At 41.2% G+C, this 24,792-nt stretch overlaps 1 protein-coding gene across 3 annotated transcripts; it reads right to left on the minus strand.

Moving 5' to 3' along the window:
* Positions 1–222: 222 nt before the first annotated feature.
* Positions 223–17,351, minus strand: fam107b (family with sequence similarity 107 member B). 3 transcript variants are annotated; one of them, XM_010729757.3, is made up of 4 exons: positions 17,136–17,351; positions 4,760–4,931; positions 1,965–2,121; positions 223–1,787 (listed from the first exon to the last, which is right to left on the minus strand). In XM_010729757.3, the coding sequence occupies exons 2-4, from the start codon at positions 4,885–4,887 to the stop codon at positions 1,668–1,670; spliced, it is 405 nt and encodes a 134-aa protein (XP_010728059.1). In that variant the 5' UTR covers positions 4,888–4,931; positions 17,136–17,351; the 3' UTR covers positions 223–1,667. The 3 variants fall into 3 exon arrangements, with proteins under 3 accessions (XP_010728059.1, XP_027128726.1, XP_010728057.1); XM_027272925.1 differs by lacking the exon at positions 17,136–17,351 and adding an exon at positions 16,964–17,063; XM_010729755.3 differs by lacking the exon at positions 17,136–17,351 and adding an exon at positions 5,759–5,917.
* Between the last annotated feature and the right edge of the window lie 7,441 nt (positions 17,352–24,792).

Consider the following 24,792-nt stretch of genomic DNA (forward strand, 5'->3'; position numbering starts at 1 on the left):
TCTAAATCCTGCTCTACACCTAGAAATCTGAATGTTGGCAGCCTGTAAGCATAATCAACATTAGCTTCAGTACTGGATAAACTGAGCTTATCACTGTTTGATAGGCGCACTCCACAGCTTTTATAATTGCATCACGTTCCATTAAAAAATATATATTAGTATTAGCTATTAGATGACAATCCAACAGACTCCAGCAGCACACAAAATAAAGAAAAATAAATGGAACGTGTTAAAATTATGTTTATTTAAAAGAAGAATCTGGAGAAAAACACAAGGTTATGTCTTAATAATCTGCCATCATCTCTTGGAGACCCACAAACCAGAATATTAGACCCATAGTATCGTGTGATATTTAACAAAAAAAAAAACAAAACAAAAAAAACACAACATGTGTTATCACAGTTTCTTACATTGAATAACCACTTTGGAATTTGTGTATGGCAATGATTACATACTCGAGTTAGTCTAGTTATTGTTTTGCAGATTAAAATTATCTGTCTGCACATCTGCACTTGGCCTGGGAAGCAGCCGAATCTGCCAAGCTAATGTTTTATTTTCTCTGGCATCTACGAATTAGTCTGGCCATGCCAAGCTATGGCTCCATTGTAAATAAAGACAAAATACTGAAGCGATAAAGTTCCAGGATGCTTATCAGAGTTGTTTCAGGAGCTGTGCAGTTATGCCAAGAACTACCAATCAGTTATATCATTTAGGTGGCCTCCATGTGAACACTTTCTAGTAAATCCTTTGCTCAGACAACACAAAAAGACTGATCAGACAGAGCTCAGGGCTTATTCTTATTGACCAACCTAACAAAAACTTAAATTATTTATTAAGTAACACTTTTATTCATACAAAACAACAGAATATATAAAGAAAAGGTCACTCTCATGCCTGGGAGTTCTACTATTGCTCAAAATTGCATTAGCTGAGGAAATGGCATGTTTTTTAAATTTTAAAATAATAATAATAATAAAGCAAACTTGTTTCACACGACCATACACTCCCTTTGTCCTCTTCTGGCTTCATAAACTATGCTGTAAAACAAACTAAAATACAGACGACTAAAAGTGTCCTCCCCTATACCTGGGCTAAAAGCTACATACATAAATAACAAAAGCACATTTGTTTGGCTTTTACATTACACAGCTTCAAGAGTCCATCCAGTGTCCACTTTTCCTTATTTGATTCTGAAGATGAGAACAAAAAACAACAACGATAACAACATCGATAACAGTAAAGAGAAACAACAGCTTGCTGTGAAGAGAGGGGTGAAAACAGAGGGTATGAAAACCTGTGTGTGTGTGTGTTTGGTTGTTTCTCCCTCTAAGCTCATTGGAAGCTTGCTTGCCCCTTGTTGAAAGGCGTGTAACATGTCCGTGTAAGGTCCCTCCTGTGGGGGGTGCTGTGTGCTGCTGGATTGGTGTGAGGAGCAGAGGCGAGTACTGGTGGTCCGTGGCAGGCAGACAGAGGGGGGGTCTTTAGTCTGTAAAGTCTCTCTCCTCACTGCAGGAAGGAACAGCTAGGTTGGGAAAGCCAGGGAGTTCATCTCGGACCACGGTTGGGTCACCACCACACACTCTCTCTCTTTTGTACACACACTCCTGATGTCTCCGTGCCCACAAACACGCGCACAATCAGCCAGACGCAGACACCCCTGCTGGTTTTTAGGTGGTTCGTTCCTCGCCATCGGTCTCCTGCTTGGTCCTGCGTAGGTTGCTCTTCATCTTCACAAACTCGGGGGTGTTCTCCTGTTCCTCGTCAATTTTCTGTTGCTCTAACTCCAGCTGTAGGAGCACAAACATGGAAAAAAAGTTAAAGTAATCTATACACTGCATCTTGTTTCAGCTCGCAAAGTCCAAAACCAAGAATGAGTAACGTTAATCTTTATGATCAGAAACAGTAAAAATGTGCATCCATCTACATGCTAAAGTTACACTTTATTCATTCTTTGAATCATTTACCTGCTCTAGTTTCTGTTGTCTTTTCATGAGCTCAATCTCTAGGTCGCTCCTCTTCTTGTGGGCCTCCTGTTCCTCTTTCTGGGCCTTGAGAACTTGCTCCCTCTTTCTCTTCTCCAGAACCTTTTGGAGCTCAGGTTTGTTCTGAGGAGCCAGACCCCTGTGGATAAACAACCAGTGAAACAGCATGTTACTAAAATAAATCTCAATGAACAACCCTAATGACACTACAGAGCCCCACTCAGAGGGAGATTAACATTCACATTCATGCGTAACAGATGAGGACCATGACCTCATTCTGGTTTGACATGCAGATCTGTTCTGGATTCAACATGTCAGTCTTGTTTCAGGAAATCTTTGATTTTGAGCCAATCACAGAAAGTTCCATATTCACTAATCTGCACACATACGATGGTTGCCAGCATTGGACCCTTTTTTGTTTCCTTACCCTCTTCTAAGTACCAACAACAATCCAAACATGTCAACTCATATCTTAAACTAATATATTAATATATTACTCACATGGAAGCGGTCTTGGGGTGATAAGTTACTTGGAAACCAGAGAGATTGTTACACAACTGCCTGAGTATGTGCAGCAACATCTTAGTAAAGTGTGAGTGTGTCTTGTGAAGAATAGCAAAAATACCAAATGTTATGTAATGCGGATGGGAGTATGGGTACTTAAGACAGAGAGGAACAGAGATGAGCTGGAGTCGGCTAGGAAAGGCAAAAGCCAATAAACATCAAAGCCCACAAAGAAGAAAATGCCGCACAAGAAAAAAAAGTGCAGTGAAACGACAGAGGCTCAACGTTGGTTCAGAATCCAGTCTCCAGGCTCTTCTGAAATTAAATTTAAAAACCATATTACCTAGATTACTTAACCCTCCTCGTGGTTACTGATCTTCTTTTCTCCTGACACTGCACAGGCTGCATCGGTTCTTTAGAAAAAAGAAACACAGCGTCCCTACCTGACTGCAGTTTAGCAACAACAGTGCCTTAATTAAATGCACTATTAAATCTTGGAGATTACATAACCGAGCCCATGATGTTCCAAGGAGTGGGAGTTAATTTACAGCGAGGGCACTACTTTACTTCTAGCCACTCTCTCTGTAGTTAAGAGCTGTGCTTGTCGTGACAGTGAGGGTCTTATGAAATCACTTTATGGGCTAGAGCAGAGGGGAACAGATGTGATCGGGTCAGGCTGTTCTCGAACACCTCACGGAGAAAGGGGGAGGCTGAAGGTCATTGAAAGCTATAAGACAGGCTATAAAAGATGTTTACGCCGCTCTACTTTCACCGTGGGCAACTTTACATAATCACCGACCCTCCCCATTCACGACCCCTCCCATGAGTGTTTCCAAGCAGACTAGGAAGAATGTGTATTCAAAATTCCACACATCAATAACGGCTCAATCATCTGCTCAAACGCTTTGCCAGGCTAAATTTCTGAAATTCCTCCGTATGTATATACAGTATGTGTGTGAGTGTGTGTGTGTGTGTGTGTGTAGGAGAGGTCACCACAGCTAAGGCAGCAAAAGGCAGAGAAAGGTTCTCAGCCCTCACTGTTTTGTAATCTTGATTACATAACACATTTTTTTTTCCTCATCATGCATCCATCCATCCATCCACCCCCCTTCCTCCTCCTCCTCCTCTCTCATCGGCGTGACTAATCCACTATGCAGGCCAGCTTTCTATACCTTCAGTGCACAACAGAGAGCCCAATCATAACACGTTCATCCCCTAAAAAACCCTTTGATGTGTCTCACAGACTCCGTCCACAAGACTACAAATGATACTTGGAATGGAATTTTTTTGTTGTTGTTTTTAAATATTTCATGAACTTTCTTTCATGGCCTCCATATCGTGCCTACCTTGGTCTATTTCCTATCATTCATTAATGCCCTTGCATCCATCACTGACCTGTTTAAGACAGAGGATGGCTGCTGTGATGTAACAGCTATCAACAGCATCCGTGTTTACATAGCTATTAATAGCTCAGGCACAAAGCAGCCGGCACTGTTTGGTGAGAGAAAATACGACCATTTAGCATAGAAAGCATGATCACAGGACCCGGTATGCACGTGTATTCACACACACACACGTAGGCATTTATATGGATGCTCACGCAGACTGCATTAAAATACGTGTTGTATGATCTGGGATTAATATCCACACCGGGTTTATCCTGTACAGTCTGTGTGACCTTTACATAACCAATTTTTGACACACTAATGCACTTGAGGTTTTATATGATGAAGATGTTATATCCTGAGCTTTACATAATAATGCTGCTGGAGGTTGGAGGGACCAGAGAAGTCAACTGACACACTGCAGAAGCATCAGTATGCATGGATACTATGAGACCAATTAGAAAACACTGACAGGGTCACTGTATCAACTCATCCTCTTAGTTAGAGGGTAAATTAAATTAGACTGGATCTGGACACTGTGCTGTTTTTCCCCTGTCTAACCTGTTTTGGACACTAATATTGTTGCATAAGCAAACAAGCAGATGACGATGATCTGGAAACTGTTGGACATAAACAGAGTTTTACTGCCTAATAAACCAGTTACCATTAGACATAAACTAAATGTGTGGTGTACTTGAAGAAATATCACCGGCTGCTTTATTATTCCCAATCACAGGCTTGGAATTTAGCTATCTTAGCTGAGGACAGATCCAGCTTTGTCTGTGTGCCATAAACGGTAATAAAGCTTTGGGTTGCTAATCATAAAATAAGACTCTCTAACAACATAAGACATAAAGAAGGGACAAAGGGAGAAAGCTGTCTCCTGACCTCTTCTGGTTCATGAGCAGCTCTCGGTGCAGGTCTTGATGGTTACGGGAGGTCTTGACTGGGTTGATCAGCTTCTTGGGTTTGATGAGCTCATCACAGTCTCCCTCCAGATAGTCGGGTTCCGCCATGACACTCCTCCCTGGTGACAGCGACAGACCAGGGTCACACGGATCTGAAGAGACAGAAACAAATGAAACAGACGCTTAATTTAACCATCATAATGACACAGGTTTATTAGGTGCAGCAACGTCGGGGTGACAGGAATCTTCGTATCAGATTTGCGAAGACATTTTTCAGGGATCTTGTTTTTATTTCTTTGCAATTACAAAGAGTTTTCTGAATGGTCTCCGCACAGGAATTACATAATTGTTCCACACTGAGTGAGGAGGAACATTTAATCCCCCTGTCATATATATGCAAAATAATGAAGAGATGAAGTACTTTAAATACCTTTCAAACACATAGCTGTAAATGTTATAGTGTAGTTGTAAATACAGTAGTAACACAGAGATTCAATCCATTATTTTCCATGAAAAAAAAGTGATTCCTAGTTCCTAGTGAGTCCTAGATCCTCAAATGTTGAGTCTGCTACCTTTGGCGATCTTACCCAATTAGTTAAAAAAGTATTTCACAAGGATTGTATATACAGTATTGTTTCTATTTATTAACATTCAAACTGCCTAAATTATTATCTATTGTGTCTGGATCAAAGGTAAACCAATCAGATCATTGTAAAGCTGAGAAACAACTGAAATACAGACAGCTTGACTAGTGCCTCATGTGAATCACAGGGTACATATAATAACACCACAGTAAACAACTTTAATGCCGGCTACGAGCAAGTGTTTCAGAGTCTGCTTTGCTCAATGAGAATATCCCTCCCTTGCACCTGACTGAAATCGGGAATTTCTGAATGAACATGAGATGTTTTTTTCTCCTTTAACACATGAATGAAACTACTAAGTACTATCTATCTACTGTTATTCAATCTTTACTCACCCTGCAGATGAGGAAAGACGGGATATCTGAACATTGTCGTCATCTCTGCTATTTTGATTCAGAATGTGTTTTCCAGGAAAAGCTATTAAAAAAAAATAACCCAAAAAAACCTGCTGTCCCGTTTATCAGTATCTTGCAAAGCCTCGCATGGGAGCTGTGCTTTGGTCTGAAGAGTTGTCTGTGACTGAGCTGGCTGGATTTCAAAGTCTGTTTTATAGCTATGCTCTCCCTCCCTCTCCCTCTCTCTCTCTCTGCTCCCTCCCTCACCTATTTCCCTCCTACTCACTTTCATTGTGCATCTCTCGGCGAACAACAGTTTTTTTTTCCCCTGATAAAACAAACAAACCCAAAAGCAAAACAATAACAAATTCTTTCACTGATTAATAATGAATAGTCTCATTTGTGTCTTTACGGCACCTCCCATACTATTTTTTATCTTCGGTCTGTAAAACAGCCCCAGACAAAAAGTCTGTCTAAAAATAGCACTATATGGGTAAAATAGCAAGCTATAAAAATAGCCGAGTTTGTTTACGTAAACATCAGATAACAAAGTCGTGTGTGTTTCTTCTCCAGCAGTCTGAAAAATGACATACCCAAGATGCATTATACTGCACGTGCTAGACACAAAGGTTTGGAGGGGGAGTGTGTGTCCTCAGACTCAAAACAAGCACATGGAGGATTGGTGTAGTGAGTTAGAGACTCCACTAGAGGTCGACATTATTGCATCCTAGGAACCATGTCAGTTACATAACAAAGAAGCCTTTTAGATAAACATGGTTTGTGGCTGCACGCTGCCGAACAAAGAGAGAGAAGCACCACACAACAGAAACTCTTAATGGATGTTGTGGAAAATGTTGACACATGAAAATACTGCTTTTTTTCCAGATGGGTATGATCTGCAGTCAAAGTGGTGGGTAATCCCTTCTAATCTCAGATTAGTAAAAGTGTTTACAAACTCGTGGCCAACAGAATTCTTTATTTAATGATTATTTATATATTTAAAAGATTCCTAAATCTTACAATCTGTTCCTAAAAAGTAAGAGATTTTACTTGTTGTTGGGAACATTTGAGTCACCGGTGCATTTTGTGACACAGCCAGAGCGTGAACATGGTGACAGTGTTTGTGCAGAGGTGGGTAGAACAGTGTTTGGCTGCAATCAGGGGGCTGCGTGTGAGCACAAGCGTGCTGTGTACATCAAAGGCCAGATCTGTTAATGCCGGTAGTAGGGAGGCAGAGGAACTTACAGACTGGCAGTGTTGTCAAAGTGTCCGTTAGGTTAACACATCTGCTCCTATTTCCTCTATGCCCCAAGGGAGAGAGGAAGTAACATAGGGTGTTCAAAAGGAACCTGGACCCTCAAATTGCAGCCCTGTTGAAATTCGGTCTTATCACTGGTAGTTTTGCATGTTGTATTTTATGTCCCTTCTGGTTTCACTTAAAAGCCATGTAGATAGCATGTCTCTTTTTCCAGTGATAACCAAGTTAACGTGTCAGATAGATCCATAGCTGTGCCTCAAGATATTTACAACCACAGGTGTCTATGTCTGGGTGTGGGTTTTAAAACTATACTGTAACAAACAGCCACTTCAACACATATAAATGAATGGATTATATATGTTGATAACTATATAACAAAACATGCAGCGGCCTTCCAAGCCTTCAGTGTGCAGATCACAGTAAACAATTTTTGTGACAACCCTTCCTGCTGTTCCAGGAATCCCATTAAAACAGTTTGTTTATGGTCTTTGGTAACACACCCTTACAGCACAGACAACAGGCAAACACACACACATGGATAATGAGCCTCCGAAAGACCTCAATCTCTAAAATGTCCAAGAGAAAAGGGTGCAGTACTCAGATTGAAGATCCAAGCACTCATGGATGAAATGAGAAGAAAGTTGGTGAAAACAACGGAAGAACGGAAAAATTAGAAAAAAGTGGGTCAGAGGAGAGTCTGGGATAGGAAGAAAGGCAGTCGACTAAAGACAACTTTCCTCTGTTTACGCCACTCTCTCCCCGTCACCCTTATGACCTGTGTATGACTGTGATGTATACTGTGAAATGTCACATTTTTGAGTCAGCTGCAGGAAATATCCAGTCAGTCATGTTGGCTGAGAGAAAGATTCAAAGAAGTAGTGCAGGCGGTTCATTCCATGTAGAGGCTGAAAATATCTAGTAGGTTTTACATAATATTACACTCATAATTCTCTCTGCTCTCACACACACATACACACACAGACTTTTCACCATATAAAAGGAGTATGAAAGCAACCTGTGTCTGGCAGCTTTTTTAGTCTAAAAACAGGAAGTAATCGGATGAATGTGTTTGATAAGCGTGTTTGCACTAGTCGCTGTGTGTATGAAAGTGTACTCCACAGTGGCAGGTTGCATTAGAGCTGATAGAGTAACTTATCTTAGAAGGATAGAGTGCCTGCAGTGTGCCAAGTGATTGCATCACCGTGGGCCAGCTCTGCTATATGAGCTAACATGCACAAGGACTTGCATTCATAATATGGACTCATTTCCCCCCCCTCAACTGTCATTTTCTTTAAGTTGTCATGGTAACCTGCCATCAGCAAGCACATCTTTCGTGAGAGAGCACTCAAGAGCAGGAAAGAGAGCCTGCCAACTCATACTGACACCTCAAGACTTCAAATGTGCATCACTGAGGAGACTTTCAGCAACTTAAATAAACCTTAAGGCGGCTGTTATAGATGTTAATCAGTATACGATGAATCATGTGACTTCAATGTGAGAGGTGTCACTTGTTTGAATGAACCCACAGAGAATTATAACTCAACTCTGTAGTTCAGCTTGACAGAGCTCTACTTTCAGCTCGCAGTTTTGGTTTTCTAGTCTGCAACTTTTCTGTTTTAGTTCCGTCTCACTGCTCTCACAGTGGTGTTTTTGCATCAGCCAGCTATTTCCAGTCAAAAAGTTCTGATAAACCCACTGTATGCTACCTGCCCAGCACCAAATGGTAGATAAAGTTAGCAACAAGCTCCTAAAAGGGCCAGTAACACAACCCCAAATGTCTGCTGGATATGTAAATAGCAAACTGTATGCGGTATGTTGTGATGTTATGTGTGTTAGAGGTGATATGTTATTGTTAGATTCACAGCTTGTTTGGGGTTATTGCAGCTTCAAAAACTATTCACATTTGTACACAAATAAATATGTCCATTTATATACATCTAAAAATAAAAGCCTGAAAAGCATTCGTCCTCATCTAAACTGAAAGAAAAGAGCACAGATGGGTAGAAAGACTAATGATTAGAAAGAAAGGAAACTAAATTGGCCATTATCAGCGCTTTATCTTGAGTTTCGCTGCCTGGAAACAAACAGAAAATCTACAGCAAAGACAAACAGTTACAAAAAGTGGATTGTTACTGTAAGACAGAAAGAGGTCGATAACTTTATGTTAGGATCAAGCTGTAAGACAGAAAGAGGTCGATAACTTTATGTTAGGATCAAGATGGACAGATTACATTAAAAAAAAAAGCATAAAGATTACAGCTCTCATGAGTCAAGAGTAGCTTTTCTCCTGCAGTGGCCTTGCTAGACTGATAAAATAAAGGCCATGAGAGCAGCTGGTGGCCTGCTACACCATCTGACCCCTCTGTCCTCCTCCAGGATACGAGCACAAGCAGCGCAGACCATCCAGTGCTAGTCTGCACAGGGTGGGGTTGGGCTGTCAAGTGTCATTGGTTGTGAACACATGGCTGACCACACCCGCTGCAACATCAGCAAGCCAGGATTTGTTTCCCCTCACTATCATGCACAAACGTAGACAGGGGTCAGGTTTATAAAGAAAGGATTGATCAGCAGGTTTGCACCCAGTTTGATATATGCTGATCATTGACACATCTTTTTTTTTACTCATTGGTAATCCTTGAAGAGGTTCAAAATAAGGTATATCACATATTCTGATTACAATGTACAGGCTCACAGTATCATTTCATTAAAACCTGGGAAAAAGTACCATTTTCTCTTAATTTAACTTAATTTGCCATCTCCCTCTTGTCCGACACTGTTCCCCTTGTTCAATCTCCATTTATCTTCTTTTTTGGCAAGATCCTGTCTATTCCACTCACAGATGGGAGGTCCACCCCTCATGGGAAATTGCGTCATCAATACCCCTAAAGCAACCCCCACACCCTGTTCTTTCTCTCTCTCTCACACACACACACACTTTCCCCCCCTTGCTGTGTGTTACAAGCTGGACAGATCAGAGTGAGCGTCTCCTAGCCTTTCTGTTAATGAAGCGGCCATTCAGCCATAAATAGAGGAGTCCCTAATTAAAACGCACAGATAGATGAGCTTTTAACCGGCAGCTGTGGGGGGAGGCAGTGAAGGGGTGTGTGTGAGAGAGGGAGAAAGTGAAGGGGGAAGCTGAGAGTTGGGGACCTAGTAATGACACTGCGCTCATTTCCTGGACGCGCCAAGTGTACGTACAATGCTCATTTACAAGCCTCCCCCATGACGACACATAAATCATGATGGGAAGTGCAGTGACGTACATGCTTGCGTATTTCCCAGGAACAGAATATGGTAATAGAAATGCACTCCCCCCAATAGTTTTAGTGTATACATGAGCCTTGAGCTCCCCTCAGGAAAACCTGACCTGCTAGTGTGTGCTGAAGAAAGAAGCAGCCAGTAAGATAAGACAAAACATGAACACCGCAAACATGTTTCTCTCTGTACACAAATGCAAATTTCGACCGTTGCATACTTTAGACTGAGTAAATAACTCAAAATTTATAGCGACCAACAGTGATGACAGCGTGAGTGGCTAATGAAGAAGTGTCGTTTATTCAAGTATATTTAAAGTACAAACACACCTAAGATTTGTAACATTTGGATGCTAAATTATGAGATGATCTGAGGGGGAAACAAAGAAAGACAGACAGTGAAAGCAAAATGGTTCCCTCCAAAGTATGCTTGGGAGTTTGGGGGTTGAGATCTGTTTTGTATTTCCTGCCTAAGAGTCGGGGTCTGGAGCAGAGCAGAGAAAGAAAGGAGCTGGGGAATTGTGGGGCCTCATCATGTACTGACCTCCGAAAGCACCCACCCTTCTCCCACAATACGATGATGTCACTAGGGAGACGCGGGGGTATGGGAATTTACAATCGGGGTTTTAGGGGTTCATAAAGCACAGATGCGCACAAACTCCCACACAATGAAAGCATAATAATAATGTGAGGGAGGAGTGGGCTGTTATGCTTTAGCTACGCAGCATTCTGTGTGTGTGTGTGTGTGTGTGTGTGTGTGTGTGTGTGTGCATGTCTGTGGATGTTTTAAAAACCCTGATGTCATTAAGGGAGTACAAGGCGGCTCTATAGACTGTCATGATGAAAAGTAAACACCCAAACTTATTACTACGCCTAGCAGCCAGGAGTAATAGTTTAAACAAAAACATCTGAACTGATTCGGTCTCTGGGTTTTCCAATACTTACTGTAGAAACAGACTTTCTTCTTGTCTTCACTTTTTAGTAGTAGTCTAAAAGTAGTATGCATTTATGGGTCGATAAACAAGCAGATGTTAGCTTATTGCACATAAATCGGTGTCAGCATGAATAAATATCTTTGCTATTTTTGAAATTTAGAAACAGTGTCAACGAGAGAGCACTAAAAAGAGCTCTCTTTTTTTTTTACTTTAAAACGACACCCTCAGTACATATCTTGGTCACAATTCTTTGAAAATGAACATAAACATAAATAAAGTATTTTCTTATGTATCTGTGTATATATAAAAAAAAAACATTGTCAGCTGGTATGTCAGCTGATATGCTGTTGGATTTTATTCTGGACTTAAATAACATAGCTATAGCTATAGTTTCTATCACAACCAGCTTTTGTAATTCATCTTCTCGTGATGTCTGTGTGCATTTCAGGGGCTTAATCTCTTCAGGTATCAGACATCAAACATGAAATAGCTGAACTGAAGTTGAGGAAGTTTGAAACGAAAGTCTAAACTGTCTCATTACACAAAGACACTGTTGTACACTGGGACCTGTAACTTGAAACAGGAGAACCTTCACAATTCTACTTCTCATGTCTGTGTTCTGCAAAAGTACGTTCTTGTTCTTCATTTTAAAACAAGAAAAAACTAAATAATGTACAGCAGTACATTCATCATGTCGGCAATGATTTTATGTACAATGTTAATGTGGTTCTGGCATGTGATTTGAATCGCAGTCTTGTGATCTTGGCTTGAAAATAGCCATCTCTTGTGGCTGTACTCCAAGTCTGCGTTACTTTGCACCCCTCTTCGTGTCTTGCATCTCTTGGATAACCGCAGTGGCTGCATTCGGTCTTGTCTGATTATAATGCGGCTTCGACTGCTTCCAGATCTGACTTTTTTAAAGAGTTGATTGCAATCTGAGCAAAACTGGAGCTGTCAGCGGACAAGCCCCAACGTATTCTGCTGAACCAGCTGTCTTTAAAAACACAGGAACAAGTGACACCTCTTACTGTTACCATGATCAGCATTAACATGATACGCCCATGTTAAGCTGTGAAGTCTGTTATTGACAGCTTGTATTCATTGCTGATTTTAGTATTTTAATGCGGTCGCGGTCATTCACAGTCCTGCTGCCACTCGTTGAGCCCCTGGCTGCTGGGGCAGATTACAGGATGAATGGGATGGATTGAAAAAGGCACAGACACCACTTTGAGTCACACTGTAGGAATGTGATGAACCTGCAAAGTGATTATTGCTTTGGGCACTCTACAGCATATACATGTAGGTACGTGTAGGGGCACAAACACACACACACGATAGCTGGAGACCTGACACTGACAATCTTTGAGTGACAGAAACATTTGCACGCTATGTGCACTTCTCTTTTTAAAAAAAGGGTCAAAATCAAAGTGCTTACTCGCACCAAATTCTAAACGCGCGTTCCGCATAATTGGTGCGGGGTTACAGTTCGGGGTTACACCTGTCAGTCAAACACAAAAGGCTGGTCTATACTCTCTCACAGCTGACACTGACACATGGTCCTGTATGTATATGTAAAGATCAGACAAAAACAGGTGGGCTGAGACAGATGAACACATGCACCAAATCCAGACTGTTTTCCCACATGGACACACCCTGAGCAGACAAATTAAAGACAGAACACATGCATGTTTCATGCGGTTCCTCCCTCACTGAGATGTAAACGTACGCTCATATACTGCACATTCATTCCTCAAATACACACACACACACACACACACACACACACACACACATACATATCACCCTTTTAAAAGCAATTTCAATATCTGCCTCTTTAGTGGTGTAAAAGCCATCCCGTTAAAAAGCCACAGCCCGTTTTGTCTGGCTCAGCAGTGTGAAGTGCTGTTCAGTCATAAAGGAAGAGTCTTTGATATGGCTCAGCTGTCTGTTCCAGTTCCAGATTCAAAGCTTTGTGCTTTTTACTGCTGTTTTTTTCTTCTTCCCCCTTATGGAGAAGAGTCACGCCCCTCCTCGCAGTCTACTGGATGAGCCCAGCTGGGAGCTTAATGCTCATTGGCTATGTGGCACACCAGGGAGGATTTGGGAGGTTCTCCTTTGTTTACATGCTAGTAGAGAAAACCCCAATAACAACTGTTACCTTGGGCAACCATCTACAGTTAACCAGACACACACACACACACACACACATGCATGTGAGCTGATCGTGCATGCACACACATGTATAACGGAGATAACCAGGTGTGCAAAAACAGGCCAAATGAGGAGTCTTTGTTCTCTCTGATTCTCTGCTCTATGCTCGACATGACACAAAATATATGTATGTACATGCATATTTTTAGTCGGGACAGTAGGCAATCATGTGGTTTCATTGTCTGATGAAACTTTCCAAAGCCTGTATGTGTATACATTCTGAAAGCCCTGTTGGCTTCAGGCTGTAACAGAGAGAAGTGGCTCTGTTCTTCGGTGGCCGTATGTTCTTGTTTGTGTTTGTAATAAAGACAGGATCATATATCTTGATACAGAGTCACAAAGAGCTTAATCCAATTCATGCAGCTCAGACTCCAAATCTCTCTATACTTCAACCTAACAAGCTGCAACGGGGAAGGCATTTAGAGTCTGCGTGCGTGCGTGCGTGTCATCCTCTCTCGAAGACTACGCAAAGTGGTCAGCGCGGTAATGGTGCTTTATTGTGATTGAAGCTCCGGCATAACAGCAGGAAAATCAATGTGAATCTATGAGAAGCTGAGTCTCTGTAGGTGTGTGTGTCTTTGTTTTGGTCTTTGGTGAATATATATATCCATCTTATCTCTCTTTTATGAGTACATCAACATCAAGTCCTGAACCTGTTCACACACAGCGAGTCAAGCCTCAGCACGCCTGATGAATTTACACCCCCCCTCCTTTCCATGCCACATCAGCCCTCTATCAGGAAACCTAATACCTTAATCGTGACATCATAATCTAAAACCATGGGAACAAAACTACAGCACAGTGTAAACAGATCCTTTGTCCTGTTGTAGGAGTCTGTGATTGCATCACTTCTGTTTGCTGGTGCAGGGCTGTAGCACCTAGTGAAACGTGTTTCTGGCATCAGGTTAAAAAAAAAGTGCTAGTTAACATAAAATTGTCAGCTGGTCATGTATATGGTTTCCTTTTAGGGAGTTGTTCACTCAGGGTGGCAAACCACACAGATCCTAATACATATTGTCTCATGCTCAATTTTGCTGATTACTTAGCAGTCTAAACAACAGTTCCTCCCTCGGTTAAATATATGAGATTTTCCGTCTGAAATAGCACTTCTGCCCTTTTCCTCTAAACATTCTTTGCTGACCATTTCATTTCATGAAAGTGGACTTCCTTATGATCTCAGAGGAGATGCAGCACAAATTGTGATCTTTTACATAATGACACTGAGGACACTGATGTCCACTTTTAATTCTTAACTAAGATTTACTTATGAACTTTGAAGAAAAGTAGCTCAAACAAGTAAAATCCAAAACTTTGTTGCACAGCATTCAAATCTTTACCTGGTTGTACCCTAGAAATGTTTTATTTCATTAAAAGTGTGATATTTATGATAGGCAAGGTGGCCCTCCATCACCATAAAACACTTTTTTTGGGATGTTCTTTAATTTGATATTTCTGGATTTTAGTCCTTTCCAAATTTACACCGTTTTTTTTTTTTGTGTGTGGCTGTTTGTGTTAAGACAACATTGACCACTGCACACTACGTTCCTCAGTGTAAGGAATTTATTTTCTTATTTTAAGTACTGCTTCAGCATTCAAACACAAGTACTGAATTGACAAATTTGTTCAATTTAAAACAATACCCAGCTCAAGCCTCATAATTTTAGATCATGGAAAATTGGAAACAAAAATCAAAGTCTCCCTGCAGGCTAGAAGTGGACAGAGTGGAGACGCTTTTGGTACAAAAAAAAGCCTCTCAGTAGAGAGGCCCTCTGAAACCTCACTCTTTGTTTACATGGCTCATTATAGGGGAGAAAGACTTTTGCTACAAGGTAGTCTTTCACCACCAGTGAACAACATGTTTGTGGAGAACTAGTAACAGAGCCTGATCGTGAAACACGCAGACAGTAACACAGTACCTCGCGCGGTGTGCGGTACTTAAGGATCAGTGCGTTCTGCTGAGTAATGAAGATTTTGTGCCCACAGACAGACCAGCAGGACTGTTGGAGATAATACTGTCAACACACATGTGGTTGCCAGTTAACCCTCCAGGGCACACACCCATTCCTGACCCAAATACCTTGATTTTCTTGAGGTCAGGTTGAGCCCTTGACACGGACTCAGATTCTATAATGATACATCTGAGGAATGCAACAGAACCACTAATGGACACATGCCATTATAGGATGGAAACTCATTTCATTCACATATTTAAATTCCTGTGAGTGCAGTAATAATGGAGCAGTGAGCATTCCAGTTGTAACACCCACCACACACACACACACAGACAGACAGTGACAGCATCAGCCCTTACGGGAAACAGAATACAGCAAGACAGAACGAGTAAGAGAAACAGGAGAGAGAGAGAGAGGAGGGAAGGAGGGGGTTCAAAGATCAGAAAACAGATGTAAATCGTTTAGCAAACTCCCCTCCAAATGACTAACACATGTGCGAGAAACTTTCCCCTCCTTGCACACACACACACACACACATGCACCCGCACTCTTGAAAGCTCTGCACCTAGACAGTATAACACACTCATTCATCCCACCTGCTTTTGTCACTAAAGCCTCTCACTAGAACACATCTGACGAACCAGAGTTAACATACTTCACGTGTTAAGCTGCTCAAGTTGCATTTGCCAGTTTGCTTTTTGCGTCTCCACCCAGAAAACACACACACACACTCTCAACCCTCTTTGCCTTAAGAGTTTCGTTTAACAACTTGTTAAAGTTTGACAGAAACTCTCTGAGACGTAAATAACAAAGTATGAAAAAAAAAGAGCAGGGCAGAAGTCTGAGACTTGCAGACCTGTTGCCAAATCAAAAACTCACACTCACCTCAGCACACACACACACACCTCTTTGCATGACAGTTGGTCTATGTGGCTGATGACAGCACAGGCCAGTGTGTCAGCTCTGACTGAAGCCATGTGCTTTGACATGGGGGGGGAAAGCAGCAGTCATTGCTGTGGTATTACACACACACAGTCTTACTCACACATGGTGATTTCAGATACAGCTCATCCTAGAAAATATGGTCTCTATTAGTGCCCCTTTTTTGGGGCCTCGTTTGAAGAGTGAACATTAATATTATTTGTAGCCGCCTATAGTGACAAATAAGAAAAACACAGCACAAAAACAGACACAGTACAGATTGATAGATAATTATTTATCTACAGATAGATAAATAATCTCGATCTAAGCTTAAAAAAACAAAAGCTTTTCTATATTTCAGACCAATTGTGTACAGATATTGCCAAATGTGATATCACAAGTATCACAACAACATCTCGGACCGCCACAAAAACACTGGGCATAATAAACGCAGCTTTCTTTCCTTTTGTTCTTACACTATTCTCTCTCGCAGAGTAGAAAGCATGAGCTGCCACCTCCAAACTAAACGGGACTGTAGTCTGTACATGCTGTACAACAAACCTCAACGTGTTTGTTCCCCCCGACTGTCCCGTCTGCTAACAGTCATGCGCTGCAACAAAAGGAGACAATGAGACAAGAGTTTGTGTTTTTGCAATCTCATTCTCTTCTCTCACCTCGGCTCCTTTTTCTTTCCTTCTTTACTTTCCAGCTGTTAAACCTCAAACCTGCTGCTTGTTAAAACGTGCTTGCTTTTTTTTGTTTGTTAGTGCGCTCGTGAAACAATCTCACGAAAAAAGGCACGAGCTCCAAACACACACACACACATACACATACACACACACCTACCTCAAAGTCGACCCCGACGCGACTTCTCCAACTCAAGTTGTTTAATATTTAAAATGACAAAGTGGTTCAGGTCACATCAGTGCCTCTCCGGATCACTTCTTTGGGGTTGAGGTGTGTCCGCCTCGTCTCGGCTTTAGTAAACTGTTCAATAGCTCTGGCGCGCACACACACACACACACAGTCGCGCACACACACACATAGACTCAGTCAGGATCCATAGAAAATGTAAATTTAAGCTGGGTGGGAGGGGTGGAGTGACATCACGCAGAGGCTCCTCCTCCTCCTCCTCTGTCTGAAATAGATGAGTGGGGGACTCCTCGAGCTCAGGGCGGGGCGTGGGTTGCAACGCGCGCGCGCGCACGCGTACACACGCGCGCGCAAATAAACCATTTTTATCATGATTTTTAAAAAAAGTTAAAGTACGTGATAAGATATATTTATAAGTTATATTATACGTCCATACATTTATATTTTTCATTGTTTAGAAATATTACAATATTATTTTCACGTTTTTTTTTACCTTAAAGAAACATTGCGTAACATTTAAAGTAATAGATTTTGAACTCATATTGATGCTAGAGTCTGCATCAATCAAAGTATGTGTCACTTTAAAACACTTTAAGTCACGCACCACCTATTATTTCACCGATTTTGTTGAATTTTTTATTTTAATATTTAAAGTTGGTCTAAAAATTAAAGTGAACATACTACTTAAAAAAGAGATTGCTTGGTGTTTGCTGGTAAATTCTGAAAATATGCCTGTTACTTGATTACATCTATAGGTTGTACTTTGAGAACCAAGGGTAAGTTTGTAATCTCCGCTATTTAAATGTATTCTGTGCGTTTGAACAATGCTGATCAATGGTATTTAATGATCATTCTTTTCTTCTTTCAGAACTTGAGGAGGAAATCTCATTATTCTCTGCCATAGATCTTTTCATCATTCTTCACTTTGATTTACAACAGATCAGTCTGCTGCCTGTTATTGTCCCAGACTGAATATCCTGAGCATTCTTTGAGATAGTAATCTGCTTACTGATGAAGGGTCACTGGATCTGCTTATCCACCATCCTCCTGCTAAGTCGGCTCACTGAACCCCCTAGTTTCATGGTGATCTGACAGTTTATGTTGCCCTGGTTATTTCAGGGGGGCATATATGCTTCTTCTTCAATATTTCATTGGGTTCGATCTTTGTTGGACAAAGAGAAAATTCCTGTTCAACTTCCTGAGCAGACTTACTGGAAAAGACAGAACAGAAAGGCAGCCCAAAACGGCCCAAGGGTCGGGTTTGAAATCTAAACATGTTGGAGGCAGGGGCGTCTAGAGAAGTCAAACATTCCTAAGGACCTTCTCATAATTTAGGAGATGGGTGACTAAGAGTGTTGATCTGAACAATAGGATGAGTCATGAGAGGGGTCGCCTCTGACAGAGAGGACACGCCCTCCAGAGGCCATCACGCTCAGAACTCCCACCATGCAGGAAACAGATGTGTACACAGTGTATGTGCATGCATGGGGTTGAGTGTAAAATAGTAAAGAGGCTGTATGAAAAAAACAAAAGTTTAAGTCACTAGAACTGTATCACTAAAACTCTACAGGCAACTCTACTATGTTCACATCTATTTCTAATGCTTATCGTAAAAGGGGAAGTATGTGTATTTGCATTATGCCGATGAAAGATGAGGGGACTGATACCACTCTCACATCTGTACAGAGATATGAAGATGAAGCCAGTGGCCAGTTAACTTAGCTGAGTTGAAGACTGGGGGATGAACATGCTACATCTCGTATGTTTAAGTGTACAAAAAACTAAATGTAAAAGTAAGTTTTTACATTTTAATAGGCAACCATCAGGTAATCCTAAACATACATGAGAGTGGCATCAATCATTAACTAACTTTTTAACTTCTGCTTTTAACCTCTCCAAAGGAAGCAAGTTTATTTATTTATTTCCCAACTTAAAACTTGTAACACAGATTGCCTAATCTATTTCTAAATGTATCACTAAAGGAAGAAAGAACCTCCTCACCACCATGGCAACAGGACTGTGTTAGTAACACAACTTCTCTGATCGTCAGTCATTTCCGTTTCAGGTGGTTTCAGAGAATTTTCGCGCGTATTCTTCCAAACCACAGCTAGAATCAAGATACAGTGGGGAAGGTTACATTGCTGGCACACACCCAAGTAGTGTGAAAGTAAAAACCCTTTTCACTGCCCTAGAAAACCCTGCTTAAAACCACCATGTTCTCTACTTTGATCACTTATATATTTTGGTATGTGTGTACACAATGTGATGCTAAGCTTAAAATGTCTCTTGCCTGACCTGTGTGCACACAGATCGCCATAGAGACACAATCTATAGTGATGGATATATCCTTGACTGTAAATAAAGATGATTGGGTGATGAAGACTGATGCTGACTTTTCCTGTGTGTAAATGGAGTTTTTGCCTCGCTTAATGTCACTCCCTACTCTGTGTCTCACACTGCTGGTATCTGAGCTTTAATTTCTGGGACAGATGTTTCTGTTATCGTCACAGGGTTTCCCACAGTTTGTGTGTGTGTGTACATGTGTGTAGGTTGGTTTGCATGTGAGCCTCCTTGTTTTTTCTTTGTCAGGCCTCCAAGGGCCTCCACTTTAAACAGGATATGGCAGTTATCTGAAATCCATGGTGACGCTGAGGTCTTCCTGTAAGTGAGGGCAGGTCCTAAAACAGATAATAGTGAATCTCTTTTGGCAAAGCTTTGAGGAATATTCTATTCCAGGCATGACATAGATATGAGATAAGGATGTTTTTGTGCATGTGGGGTAAACTAACACAAAATGTTTGTTTGAAAGTGCCATACCTAACTTCACGCCAGTACAGGAAAAGAGTAGATGGTAAATAATTGTATGTAATTGTAGTGTACATAAACACCATCTGCACATGTTTGACCTACTTCTGGGGGTATACACTAACATCGCATGGTCATGGTCAGACCTTGGTTAAATTTGAGATACTTGTTGAAATCATCAGTCCACAATTTCCCTCTTTTTCTTGCTCGTCCCGAACAGTCTTAATGCATTCTTTCCATTCTGTTTTCTCCCTCATGTCTGACCCACCAACAGTTTAGGGCATATGACCTCAGTGCACTGGTGGAGAAACCACCAGATAAATCTCTCTACTGAAATAATATTCCAATTTTATGACACATGTTTTGGAATACATTGCCAAAGCGACTTTGCAAGCTCTTCATTTCTGTCCTTGCACACATGTGCATTATTACAAAGACAGTGTGTTTTTAATAAGGCTGGGTGTTTTTAAAAAAATACAATTCGGGTGACACTCCCACTGTCAGCCTGTCTGTCTCCAAGATGTGTTCACCAGCTCTAGGGGTAATGTAATGCATTCAGCTTTTCCCTCTTCTTGCTGTGAGTGTTCAGCCAAAGTTCGGCTAATTCAATCACTGGATGACTCACACCACAGTGTCCTTTTTTGTGCAGATTCGCAGACACACACACACATACGCACACATACATGGAAGCATGCACACACACATAGAGCACATGCACTATGGTGCCTGGCTGGATAAGGTTTGTGAGGTCAGTGCTGCGTCAGCCTCTCAGTGCACTCGTGAAATGATCTCTTGTTCCCGGGCTTCATTACCCACTCAAACTCTCTCTCTCTTTATATCAGCACTGTCATGCTTTGTCATTCACTATTTTCTTGTCTATATTCCCTATTTCTTGACATGTCTCTTTAGTACCAACCCAGCATTTCCCTCATCATAAATACAATATTGGAGAGACATAAAATGCAGTCTGAAAGAACAATAATTCATTTGACAAATAAATCTCACTTTTTCAGGGCTGCCTCTTTGAGGTTGATTATTGTTCACTTAATCAGAGATTGCATTAGAAATGTTTGTGTCACTACTTTCATTCATTGCAGTTTCCTCTTGCCTGTTGTCGTTCCCACTTTACATAATGTATCATTATATTCAAATGTAGCAGATGCACGCCATTTCCCGTATTTGCGTGCCTCCGTATGTGTCCGTGTTTGCATGTGTTTGAATGTCATGCTTGTGAGCACATGCAAAAAGATCGAGATACAGTAATTGAACGGCAGTCCTTGGATGTTGTCGCTGAGGCTGTTATTACCGGTCAAGCCACCCAGATTTATTGAGCTTTACAGTACGGAGCCTTTCCACTTAGCCTAATGACTGCCAAAAGGAATGAGAGCAGATGGCTCTGTTACAGTACAGTGAGGGTGAAATAGCCACAGAGTTGGACAAAAGTGCTCACTAGTTACCATGTCTATTTTATGACAAATATTTATGTTCATGTGTGACAGGAATATAAATCTTTTGCTGGACACCCAACTGACCACACATATTTTTGTCTTGAAAACACAAATAAAGTAATGAATTACTCCCTACACAAATACAGACATGAAAAGATGTTTTTATACTTAGGTATGTGCACACATAAAGCACAAACAAACTCAAATACTCCTTCACAGCACAAACAAGGGGCAACAGGTTGTGCCAATTCTGGAATAGCATTCATTCTAGTTAATCATAAATGGTGTCGAAACAAAACAGGCATAAAAGAAAGGAGGTGAGCTGGCCTGAGCAAACCCCTACAGGAGAGACAGGCAACATAATAGAGACCCATGTATCTGTCCCTCTGTTTGTCCGTCCACTCCTCTGTCTCTCTGCATGTTTGTGTGAATAAGCTGAATAAGCAGGTTTTCCAACGCACAAAGCAGGAAGGCCCTACACGCACACACCGTGACCACAGGAAATCAAGGTCAGTGTGACAATTGTGTGCATGTGTGTGTGTGTGTCAGAGAGAGACAGAGGAGGTTCTGTACTTACATTACCCCCTGGTGCATCATAATCTCTCCCATTTTATCCTTAGTGGAGGGGCAGTGGCAAAAAACTATGGATGTATTGTTTAAATTTCTATCGTTGGAATAAAGAGACCTCAGTTGTCAGGCTTGCAGTGCTCTTTGTGTTGTTATAACAGCTCTTAAAGAACCACATGTACGGTGCCAGATGTTCTCTTGTTTCTGTCTTTCAGTGTGCATGTGCTTGTAACACAGAGGCCTAGTTAAAGATGTTAATCCTCTAAAAGCATCTAAAACACCATGCTGGGTTAGTAATGCATTAATGGCAGTGTAGTTTGTGCCTGTTGTTCCACCATTAAGGTACATTAAGGTACTTTCATTATGGACTTACTTGTTGAGGAAAATAGTATAAACCATGTAAACATTTTCAAGCAGACCCGTGAAATAAAAGTGTTGCCTGAAAGCCTGAAAATGGACACAATGTGTGACATTTTAAATATGTGTAATGTATACAGTACCTCATAAAAAGCATGGGATGTTATATTTAGTCTGCATCTATACAATAATTGCCACCTCTGTAAAACTTCAAATTTGATTTTTGTCTGATTCACTGATTTTTGAGGCTTTTTGAGGGAGATGTTTTTATCTCCCAACCCCCCACCCTAAAAATCCATTCTTTGTAATGTTATCAGACGGGGTTAGAAAACAAAAGACAGGGAGCTTGGCTGCAGATGGGGCAGCCTTGGTTTGTGCATGCCAAGGCTTTGTTACACACCCTCTCCCACACAACTGCACTCAAATTCACACTTCCATTTGGCCATGCATACAAACACACAATATACACACTCAATCACATTATTAATCGGCCACTCAACTCCATCCTTTTACCCATTTGTAGCCCTCCACCCCTCCCAGGGCTTTGCCCCAAGACTCATCGCCAAGGTAACCGCCAGCACTCAGCTCCTATCAGACATCCTGGCAAGGTGAGTGAACACACACAAAGTCATACAGTCATAAAGTCCGTCCTTTCTTCTGGATCACTGTTTACTAGAGAGACAAAGTCTCCCTAATCACTCATCAACAGACAAGTTATGGAACAGAAATTCCTTCATAATGACACGTTGACGCATTGGGGGCACAACTGTGTGAACTCAATCATTCCATCACGTGAAGAGCAATTTTTTGTCACAAATTTGTTCCTCTCCACCTAAAAATCAAAGTTGTTTTTTCCCTCAGCAGAAGACAGATACAGACGGATTTTTTTTTCCATTTCCAAATCTGTGCCAAACAGTTTCAGCATGGAAGCATGGAGGAGGTGCTGGAGGTGGAAAGGGGAGTGGAGAGAAAAGAGAAGGAAGCTCCTGTTGTTTTCCGTACCTGATAACCCTCCATCCTCCGTCTCCCTACTGTCCGACCTGTCAGACGCTGTTTCCTGGAATTCCGAGTCCTGAGGGAGGCGTGTGGGAAGGGAACACAAAGGGATTCTGTCAGTCACCGTAAGGTCATCACTGAATAACAAACACATTAATCTAATGATGGGCATGACCAGTCACAAGTCAATATGCACAAGGCTGCAGGAAGTTGAATAAGGTGCAATTATGGGGCAATAAAAGAGGGCCAAAGATTTCAGAACAATGACTAAGTTTAGACAAAAAAGAAAATATCCATGTTTAATGACATTGTGATTTAGATTAATTCACATCCATTCGGTTACACACAGGCCTGTAGGCAGTGATGCAAATGGGTAAGTTTTGGTTAACTCTAATCTGTTCAAAACCTACTTTCACAGCTCAACATAGAAATGTCTCACATGATGTCAAGGACTATTTGAATAAATAAAATGAAGAGCAAGTAATTCAGCATAATAATGCTGTCTTAATGTTGCCATATATGGTCCCTAACAACCCTTTTCTTTGCTGCTAAATGCCTGTCAACACAACAGGACAACAATTACTGTCACATATTAGTACATATATAAGTACAACTGCGATGGTTGACACAATGATTGCTCTATAGGCGAACGTTCGTTCTTTGATCGCTGTTGCCTTGTTCAAACCAACCCCTCTATTTGCTTAATAACAGTGTTCGGCAATCTTTTATCTCTGTGTGTGGCTCTGTATGTGTGTAAGAGTGATAATGAAGAATTTGTATTGATTGTTTAGTTGTTTTTTGAACTATATAATCATTGTTCTTATGTGTGTGTGTACTGTGCTGTGCTGAATGCTCAGATATGACAGTAGTCTCTGCTGTTGATAAAGGAAGTGTATCATAAAGATATCCGTCCCTTCAAGGGAAGGCGGTCAGAGATAAATGCAACAATCATGTTATTACACGGATATGGACACACACACATACAGACAATGATAAAGCCTTAGGGCCCAGAAGATCAAAGCTAAATCTGTTCCACTGGATATCTTAACAAAGACACTGATGATTAAGTCAGAAGAATTGCACACTGTGGAATAACAACCTGGACCTGTACAAAAGTCACATTCTGTTTGTCACTTTCACACACGCCCATTCATTTCTCTTACTGGACATACTGTACAGTCTTTACACGTTATGCCTGTCATTGATTGCCAGTATTTTCACATTCAGTCCCTATAGCTCCATAACAGAAGGGACATTCATTAGTGCCTTGGGGGCAGGAATAACTAAGGCTTTTGGGTGTGATTTGTGGGAGGTCAGCTGATAAAGAGGTGGAGCACTACAAGGGTTAATGCACAAGCTTGGATCATGCCTTTAGTCTAGTGAATCAATCAGCCTTTTTTTTTTTTATCCTTCTTTCAAGAACCAACCCTGGATGTGATTTCATGTTTGTCTTGCTG

Source organism: Larimichthys crocea, chromosome XXI (assembly GCF_000972845.2).
Source record: "Larimichthys crocea isolate SSNF chromosome XXI, L_crocea_2.0, whole genome shotgun sequence".
NCBI lineage: Eukaryota > Metazoa > Chordata > Actinopteri > Sciaenidae > Larimichthys > Larimichthys crocea.

Excerpts from the sequence above, each read along its gene's own strand:
- fam107b (XM_010729755.3), bottom strand. The coding sequence starts at position 5,801 with ATGACGACAATGTTCAGATATCCCGTCTTTCCTCATCTGCAGG. Across the intron at positions 4,932-5,758 it reads CGTCTTTCCTCATCTGCAGG|ATCCGTGTGACCCTGGTCTG; the intron begins GTGAGTAAAGAT and ends CTGTCTCTTCAG. Across the intron at positions 1,788-1,964 it reads GACAACAGAAACTAGAGCAG|CTGGAGTTAGAGCAACAGAA; the intron begins GTAAATGATTCA and ends GTGCTCCTACAG.